We start from the raw sequence: 9317 nt of genomic DNA on the forward strand, positions 1-9317 counted from the left end.
TTATCACGACGAAAGACATCAGGATTTACGTCATAAGGGGGCTGCGGGTTTCCTTCAGCTTCGTGGCTTTCACGTTCTTGGTGGTTCTTTCCCCCCAGGCTCACATGCTCCATGCTCGTGATGATGTATGTATACCCCAGCCAGCCAGCAAGCCAGCCAGCCAGGTGGAAGGGCCATGTAGATTGAAACCCTTGAATCCCGCCCTGCATGCCGCCGACTGTGTGTAGAATGATGCCCTTCCCTTCCCTGCCCTTCCCTTCCCGAGCCACCTCCGCAGGGCCCCCCCTGTAGGTGTTCTCTTTTCCCTCCAAGGAAATTCTTCCCAGTCAGAAGTAAGTTTCGTAACCCCCACGTACGTACCAAAGCAGTCCAGGAGATCTGGGTCAGACGCCACAGCCGCAAGCACGCTCTCCTGCGCGGTGCGCGCCGCGTGGTCGCCGGAGCCGTGGCCGTCAAAGACCGCGGTGAGGCAAAACGGCGCGCCGCTGTGGTGGGAGAACGCGGGACCCCGGGTCGCTCGCCAAGCGGGCGGGCTGAGAGACCACAGCGCTCCGAGCGCGTCGCTGACGGCGACGAAGTAGTCTTGCATGGTCTGCTTGACTGGGCCCTTGGACTTTGGGTCCGGTTTCGGGTTGGGTCCCAAAACAGCAGCAGCAGCAGCAGCAGCAGCAGCAGCAGCAGGACATGCAGGGATGGGAGGGCAAAAACGGCCGAGGAGGAGATGGCGACGGGCAGGGGTGCGGGTTGGCAAAGGGAATTCCGCACACGGGTTGTGTGGAGGCCGTGCATGGAGGGCTGTCCTCAGGTCAGGAGGTTAGGGTGGCCAATTTTTGGTGTTTGGATAGAGATGATGGCCCGAAGCTCGGCGAAGGAAGCTCTTGACTTTCGGTCAAAGGGCTTTCAGTTCCTTCGATGCCGTCTGGAAGATCCTGTTGAGCTGTCTGGTGCGAGCAGTTTTTGTCCCGCGGCCCGCGCTGTTCCCCTAAAACCCCAGTGACCCTTGCAAGCAACAAAATTGAATTAAAACGCGTTCAACTATCGTTATAAGGCATTAGTATAGTACAGAGTCTGTCAGGGGACTCCTACGTACCGTGGCAAAGCCCTGCGATATGGCCGAGGGTGAAATGCCCCCTTCGGGAAGCCATTCTTCAGGGCAAGGTTCTTCCGTAGGAGCTCAATTGAGGTTTCCTCCCAGCTTGTTACCAGTAAAAGGTCACAGGGAATTATTGGTGATGAGCCGAAGCGATTCTTCATGGTCCCCAAAAGTCCCCCTTGCAAATCCTGTTGGCGCGCAAAGCGCGAGCAGGTACGGAGTTGTGGGCCTCGTGGCATAGTGGCATAGAACACCGACGGATACAATAACTAGCAAGTTACAAGATGCGCAGTAGGCAGCAGTTCCGCAAACGAGAATCGTACAGCGAACCAACTCGCCTCACGACTGCGTGGCAGCGGCTGCATCCCTGAAATCCTGCCATTTGCTGGAATTATTGCATATGCAGACGTGCTTACGACTCCGGCCAACGGACTTGCCCCTGTGCAAATAGAAGGTTGAGCGAGGGAGTGTACCGGACTTGCCCAGGCCGCAATTACTTACCCCTTCCCCGCCGGTGCGGTGCACGATGCAATTGAGAGGGGCTCAGCTGTAGAGTCAACGCATGCACAGGGGTTCCAGCTACGGCTAATGGCGTCATGTTGACAGTTACGTCGCTGCCACGTTGTGTAGTAGCCGAATTAGAAGACACACTGCTTAGTGGTTCAAGATTTGCTTGGACGACAGAGTTATAATTGGTTGTTTAATATTGTGCACAACCCATTAAGAGAGCAAAGGGACCAGCCAGAGCTCCAGAGCTTTGGGGTAGGCCACATACGTTAATCTAAACCCCTGTGCAATTGTAATTATGTGCTACGTAGCGTATGGCTCAGGCACTTGGACGGAAAAGATCATCAGCGAAATCAAGGCTGTACGGTTGCTCGTCCCTAGACGACCGACGGATGCAGAAGTGCGCCGCATCACAGCTGCGGTTACAAACGATTGGAGGCTAGATCAGGTCCGTAGTTAGCACAAAGCCTTGGTCCCTAAACGAAACAATCGCTTCGAACCCATTCGCTTTGTGTTACGAAAACTTTTGGATGCAAGTATTATTGCAAACCGAAGCGTGCTAAGCTGTGTAAAGCCGAAAGATTCCCCGGATTCTGTAGTATGGAGCGGCAGCCTTCAGCGGAGGTGAAGTGGATTACTGCTCCGAGCGATGGGGTTGGACCAGCGCTTCTGCTGACAATCCGCAATGGTAAACCTCATACAACACCAAACCAAGTGAGACTACCGTCATAACCTAGCGTAATTATTTCATCCGGTGTCTAGGCCATTCGTAGCCAACGAAACACTGGCGGCGAGCGCGCGCCGACGGGCGTCATGGTTACCGGAACGCTAGTTCCTTTCGCATGTATGAACCTGCACCTAACAAAGACTTACGTCCTTGAAACATATTCAATATGCGTAATATTGGCCCCGGGTAAGAACATCCCAAGGGAAGGCGGCCTGGATAACTCTTGTCATTGAAAAGTACCTTCCGACCACCCCATAAGCGCCGACATCCTGCCCCCTTGATGTGCTAAAATTCCCCCGGACACATCCAGTACTTAATTAACGCGCCAGAAGGATTTGCTCGACTGGTTTTGGAGCACCGATGCCGGGCCTTCGAGCGCTCCTCCTCACCGACTTGTCCCAGGCAGCGCAGGTACGACAAGAAGTCACACTACCAGCTAATTAACACAGAAATCCTGCATGTGTATGTATGTATGTATGTATGTATGCGTGCGACATACACACACCCCATGAGAGAGCCGCTTGAGGAGGGGAGGGGATGACAGCAGTATATAGTAGCAGGCTCCTCTCTCTTCCCTTCCCTCCGTCTATGCGTGGAGTAGTAGTCTTTCTATCTCTGGTATCTGCTGCCGGGTTGGCGGTTGGAGGAGGGAGGTTGGGAGGCAGTCAGGCTGTTGCAAGCTACAGCTTGGGCTTATAATAAAAAGCTTATGACAATGTCATCACATTAATTGGAATCGGCATATGCTGCCCAGGTTCGTTGCTTCTCTGTGTGTGTGTCCCTAACCCTAAGTCAACAGGCCTGTGCCCGGTAGTGCTCCCCTTCCTCCTCCTAACCCTGACCCCTCCTCTGCCGCCTCCTCACACATCTGCCATCGGCCGCCTCTGCCGCCGCCTCCTGTCCTCTTCTCCCTACGAATAATCCATTTTTACACATCTTGGACATGTCGTACACTGCCGTACAACATTGTAATGTTGCGGCTGCGGCGTGTTTTCATATCCTCCGGTGGGGCCGTGTTAATTCGTCCGCGCATTCGGTGGCCATTTCGGCAGACTTATGTTCTTTTCCTTTTTTTTGCGGCTGGGTCCCACGCCGCCGAGTTACAAGGTGGTTTTGACCGCTTGTTTTGACAGTTTGTTTTCTTTTTGATGTACAGGCGAAGTGGTTTTGGAGCTTCAGCGGGAGATTTGGCGCTGGAACGACGAGGCTTGTTTGCGAAGCGGCCTTACAAAATCATTTGGGTCGAGTCATCACCACCACCACCACCACCACCACCACCACCACCACCGCAGCCTCCTTACTCCTAAACGCCGGATGAAGCTGCGGCATTTAATGTCCTTGTTCCAAATGAAGGACGGGAAGGAGGAGGGAAAAACTGCTACTGCTACGGCTACTACTACTGCTACTGTTGTTGCTGGTGCTACAGCCGCTGAGGATGACCCCGTGGACAGACAGCGCATCATCATGCAGGAATGGGTCGAGGAAGAAAACGAAAACCTTTTGTCGCATCATCAGGATCAGAAACACCCTAACCACCAGCTGCAACAAAAAGAACTACAGCTTCGCTCCGGTGAAGGCGGCGTCCCCGGCGGCAGTAGCAGTAGCAGTAGCACTGAGCTGTGGTGGTGGCGGCGGCGGCAGCTGCGGGGCAGTAGCAGCGGCTCTCACCGCTGCCGTGCCTCTTCTGTGTTTTTTGATTTGCGTGTTGTGGAGCTGAACGACATTCCCTTCTACCCTGACCACGTGCAGGCACGGAAAAGTGTTTTTTTGATTGGATGGGGTTGGGGGGAGTATGAGGTTGGGTGTTAGGAAGGGTATGTGTGGACGTATGTGGACATATGTGGAGCGGGGGGTAGGTTGCGCGGGTCTTACGGGATGGCTGCAGGGCGATGTGATGAGCAACCTCAAGGGGGGGGAACACACATTTTGAAAATTCAAACATTCTTCATATTCAGGTTACTTGCTGCATTGCCGCCCGAATCTCCATCTCCCCATCGCGTCGAAATCCCCATGCGTGTGCACATATCCCCACTCCCACCCTCTCCCTTTCCCACTCTTTCCCGCCTTGCTCACTTTTCTTCCCTTTTTCCCGCCCTAACCCCCCTAACAACCTCCCAGATTCTGGGCCAGGCCAGTGTGCTGGTGGGAGCGCACGGATCGGGACTGGCTAACATGATTTGGATGTCGCCGGGGAGGGGCGGAGTGCTGGAGGTGAAGGGGGGAGACAGGGAACGGGGGGGAAGGGGGGAAGTCACGGTGGGAGGGAAAACACAGCAGCACGGCTCGGTTTCTTTCCTTTACGGTTTAGAAACCTGGTAGCCCGCTGTAATAACAACAACAGCAAAAACAACAAAAGACATACGTACATACACACACACGCACACACACACGCAAACACAGGGTGGTCTACAGTTCACATACTGGCCACAGCAGGTTTCATGACATCCATTTCTGGTGGGGAAGAAGACAACGCCGCCCTTTCATCTCTCCTTTACGAACTTTGGAGAGTTTTGGAGAACTTTGGAGTGGGGGGGGGCATTGTATTGACTTGACCCACAACAACACCTGATCTGAGATCCCTTTCCGCCCCCGCACCCCCCGCAGCTGCACCACAACTCGGCCGGCAACGACCACTACCACAACCTGGTGTGTGGGGTTGGGTTGCATGGGGTTGGGTGGGGGGTGGGGAGCGCGGTTTGGAGGGGGTTTGGGATGGGGGGGAGAGGGGGGCAAGAGGCGCCTTCATACAACCCATGAATGGATGGCTGTGTGGAAGGATACGACATCGGGTGGTGGAGGGACGGGGAGAGGGATGGTGGGTAGTGTGTGTGTGTGTATGTGTTGGGTTCCCCACGTGCTGAGGGCGTAGGTAGTTGACAGTTGATGCACTTCCCATTCCCCGTGCCCTGGGCACCCCTTTCCCCTTTCCCCCCCTTTCCTCCCCACCAACCAAATAGGCTTTACCTCCGGAACCACGGGTCGATGACTTTATCGCTTTGCACTCCGAGGGGGCAGTTTCGGAGCCATTTGGGTCACTTAGCGGCAGCAGGTCACTTCTCTCACTTTTTCACATGCATATGTTTCCCACCTCCCTTAAACAGTCCTTCCTCCCCTTTTCCTTGTCCCCCTCCTTATGCCTTTGTCTTTCCCCTCCTTATCCCTTCCCCCCGTCCAGGCTCATCTGTTGGGTCACAAGTACCTCAATGTGGACAGCGACGGCGACCGCGTGGATCTGGGGGCGGTGGCGGAGGGGCTGAGGAAGCTGCTAGACGCGCAGGGGGCCGCGGCGTGAGGGAGCAGGGGAGGGGGGTAGGGGAGGGTGGGGTCCGTGCAGGGCGGAGGGGAGCAGCGAGGGGAGGAGGGAGGGGAGGAAGCTTTAGGCTGGAAGTGGGTAGGAGAGGGACGAAGCTGGGTAGGAAAAATGAGGGGAAAGGGAGGGGGAAGCAGGTATGTGCATGCGTGTGTATGGCACGGGGGCCGGTGGGTACCGTGTCGCGTGGGTACCGAGTGGGCGGGCCCCACTGGGTTTGTACGATGGCGCGATGGTGATCTCCCCCGCTGTACGGCAGCACGGCGGCGACATGACTGGGGGAGGCTGGGTGAGCGCCAGGTGGTTTCGGCGCGCCGGGCTGCTGAGTAGGTAGGGCGAATGAATGAGACGCTGCCGTTCCGTTGCCCACTCCTCTCCTCCCCTCCCCTCTTTTGGTGGTGGGGGGAGGGTGGCACCCCCCGAGAAGGGCCCCACCAGGCCGATCCCAACCCCCCCGGGACGCAAGTAGGCGGGTCGGGGGTTGCTGCCCTCGGGGAGCGCTGTGCTGAAGGCAGCGAGGGGGATGAAGGTCCTCCTCTTAGGCCGTGAAAAGGGGGTACCTTTTTTGGTGCGGGGTGGGGCGGGGCGGGTTGCTGGGGGGGAGCGGAATGCAGTCCTCTGGGGGAAACAAACCTGGGGGAGGGGTTGTGTGTTAATGATGCCGTACAGCACGGTAGAGTTCCGGGTTGTTTGTGTGAGTGGGGAGTAATTGTTGAGAGAGCCAGAGTCTTTGTTGTATGGTTCGTGAATAGTAGTGAGTAGTTGGCGTCGCTGCATTGTCTGCATGCTGCGGCTGCTCCAGCTGCAAATGCGCTTTAACTACTCTTTTTTGGATATGAAGAGATAGGCGATAACATATATTTGACCGCAAGCTTTTGCGTGTTGGCGTGTTGCTTGTTTGCTGCTGCGATGAATGGCGATTTGCACTGCGCGTTTTCCCAATCCATTGTGTACTCAGTGATCGGCAAGGCACCTGTAGTCTCTTGCATTCTGCGTAGTGGCTTCCCTTCTGTAGCGGCTTATTGCTTTAATTATGATAAGCCTGTAACATGGGTCATGGCAGCCTTGTATGGCAGTTACGTCCGTTGGTTCACTACCAGCTCGGAAATTTTGTCCCCGTAATGATCACCGGATGATTCTCAAATGAAATTTGGAAAATGAAAACACGCCTGGTTGCAACCTAATGCTCGGGCCATGGAGTAAGCTCCGTTCATTGCCGACATATTGTAACTGCCTGCTATGTTATAACCTGGATCCGTCGATACACCATTCCCCCAAATTCTCCTTGTTTCAATGTCTGAAAAGATCGACCTTCTTTGTTATCTTTCGGCCACTTTCCAGGATGGCTAAGTAAGAACCGTCCCATTTGCTGGAGGCAAGCAAGTCAAGCTGTCGTTGATAAACCTTGTCCTTGATGGTTGCCGTCCATGGCAATAACTATATCTCTACAAAAACAGGACTGGTATCTTACATTCCAAAGTAATTGTTCGGTGTGTTGGCAATCGCGCCAACACACATTGACCACTTGACCTGGGACTTTTACCGCATGCATGTGCCTTCAACCTAATCACTTCACCAAACATTATTCATTATTCCCTAGCGGCGTAATCAGCACCATGGCCTTTCCGGACTGCTCCCCGCACCGCTGCCCGCTCCTGGCCCCGGCGGCGCTTACTGATGCATCAGCGAGTAGTAGCGCGCTAGGGATCACTTCATGGCTGGATGCAGCACCTCATCCTGTGCCTACCCTGCACACCGTCGTCAACACCAGCCCTACAGACCTCCGCACCAGCTTCATGGTGCAGTACAAAAGCAGCACGGGCCATCTCCATTTGGCATCCCCCGACCGGAACGAGATCCTTCTGGCCTTGCTCCCCAAAGTCGCTGTCAGCGCTTCAACAGCGCCGACGGCCGACTCTGCGGCGGCTTCACCCGCCGCTGCCGCCACCGCCGCCACCACCGCAGCAGCAACTCCGGCTTGGACCAATTCGGAAGGGACGACAGTCGCCGCGCTGACGGCCCCCACCATGACGGCACCGCTCCGACCTGAGATCCTGGCGGAGGACGCGTGGCCCACGGCCTTCGCCGCCGCCAAGGGCGCCCGCCGCGGCCGTTGCAAGTTACAGCTACAGCTTAACACTGAGCTTCACGTGACACGTCACACAGCTCGTCTGGAGGGACTTCGGCCGCTCATGACCAGATGGGGCGTCCGTAACAAAGAAATGCTGACGCTGACGTTGCGGTACGACGGCCGGCTGCTCCTGTCCCGTCAGAGGCCGCCAGGCGCCGCAGAAGCTCCCGCGACGATGGTGGCTGTAGCGGCGAAAGCGGCAGCAGTGGGCAGTGGCGTACCGCTACAGCCGGAGCCGGCCGCGGCGCCGCCGCCGGTGTGCCTCTGCCGGCGTCGCGGCTCCTTGCTACAGCTACCCAATGAGGCAGTAGCATGGCATTTTGCTGACCTGGCGGCGGCGGTTGCAGCGAAGGGGCCGCAGCCGGTGGAGGGTCTGTGGGCGGCTGTGGCAGGGACGCCGCCGCCGCCGCAGCCAGGTGCTCAAGGACATGATGAAGACCCACGGGTCGCGCTGCCGCAGTCCGGCAGTCTGGTTGAACTGCGCGGTGTGTCCTTGTGCGCACCTAAATTGGGTAGATGCAGAATATTCGCTCTGCAGGGTCTGCGGACGGTAATGGGGAGTTGGGGCTTGGCGGATGGCGCCATGGTGCAGCTACAACCGTGTACGACAGGAAACAGCAGTAGCCATACCAGCAGTAGTAGCGGCGTGCAAAAGCTGGTTTTGGCACCGCTGCGCTCAATGCAGGTTCAGGCTACAGCCGATCCGCCTGGGCCTATCCGAAACCCAGCAGTAGCGGGGCCGAGCCGCGCCGCCGCCGTCGCCGTCGCCGTCGGATCCGTCGGATCTGTAGGGGCAAGTAAGGGAAGCGCTTCAGCTGACGGAAACGCCGCCGCGGCTGTAGCTTCTGCAGGCGGCGCCGCCGGGACCTTACAGGACACGCCTTGTGACGCAGTTGCTGTAGCAGACGGTGGCGGCGTCAGGGTCGCTGTGGCAGGTCGCCGCGCCGCCGCTGACGCTGGCGGCAATGGCGGCGGCAGCGGTGGTGGTAGTACGGCTTTCGCGACGACGGCGACGGCGCCCTTGGCACTGCCGCAGGCTACTACAGCGCCGTCGCAGATGGCTGTAGCAGCACCCAACCCGTCGTCGCTGTCGACTTCAATGCTACAGCCACGGCATTTGCAAACAGCCACGTTGCCAACAGTACAGTACCAACAGCCACAACTGCAGCTACAACCGCTGCCGCTGCTAACAGCAACAAAAGGGGTCGTGGAGGAGGGGGAGGAGGTGGACGAGGCGGAAGAGACTGAGAATGCGATGCAGGTTGAGGAGGTGCAGCCGCAGCCACCGCCGTCGGAGTCCGAGTCGGGCCTTGTGCCTGCGGGGACAGGCCAACATCTCCATTGGGGCCATATGCCATGCGATGAGCTGGCAATGGCGGTGGATTCGCCGTCACCGCTGGAGACGGCAGGCGAATGTACGGCAACGGAATCGGCGGAGCGCTTGCAGCAGCAACAGCAGCAGGCGGGCATGTCGTCAATGCCGCCGCCGCCAGGGAATGTGTTGCAGCAACCACCGCCGCCGACAGCGGCGGGAATGTCGCCGCCAACA

The 9317-nt window shown here is 57.3% G+C and overlaps 1 protein-coding gene across 1 annotated transcript in view; it reads left to right on the forward strand.

Moving 5' to 3' along the window:
• Positions 1–1898: 1898 nt before the first annotated feature.
• The window catches only part of VOLCADRAFT_100569 (uncharacterized protein), a gene marked incomplete at both ends in the record, with an annotated part of 15941 nt that continues 8522 nt past the window's right edge, over positions 1899–9317 (forward strand). Inside the window, 6 exons of the mRNA XM_002959121.1 lie at positions 1899–2048; positions 2730–2738; positions 4446–4583; positions 4932–4973; positions 5503–5615; positions 7409–9146. Coding sequence (XP_002959167.1) covers positions 1899–2048; positions 2730–2738; positions 4446–4583; positions 4932–4973; positions 5503–5615; positions 7409–9146 — 2190 coding nt within the window. The remainder of the gene's footprint in view (positions 2049–2729; positions 2739–4445; positions 4584–4931; positions 4974–5502; positions 5616–7408; positions 9147–9317) is intronic.

The sequence above is a fragment of the Volvox carteri genome (assembly GCF_000143455.1).
Source record: "Volvox carteri f. nagariensis unplaced genomic scaffold VOLCAscaffold_127, whole genome shotgun sequence".
Taxonomy (NCBI): Eukaryota; Viridiplantae; Chlorophyta; class Chlorophyceae; order Chlamydomonadales; family Volvocaceae; genus Volvox; species Volvox carteri.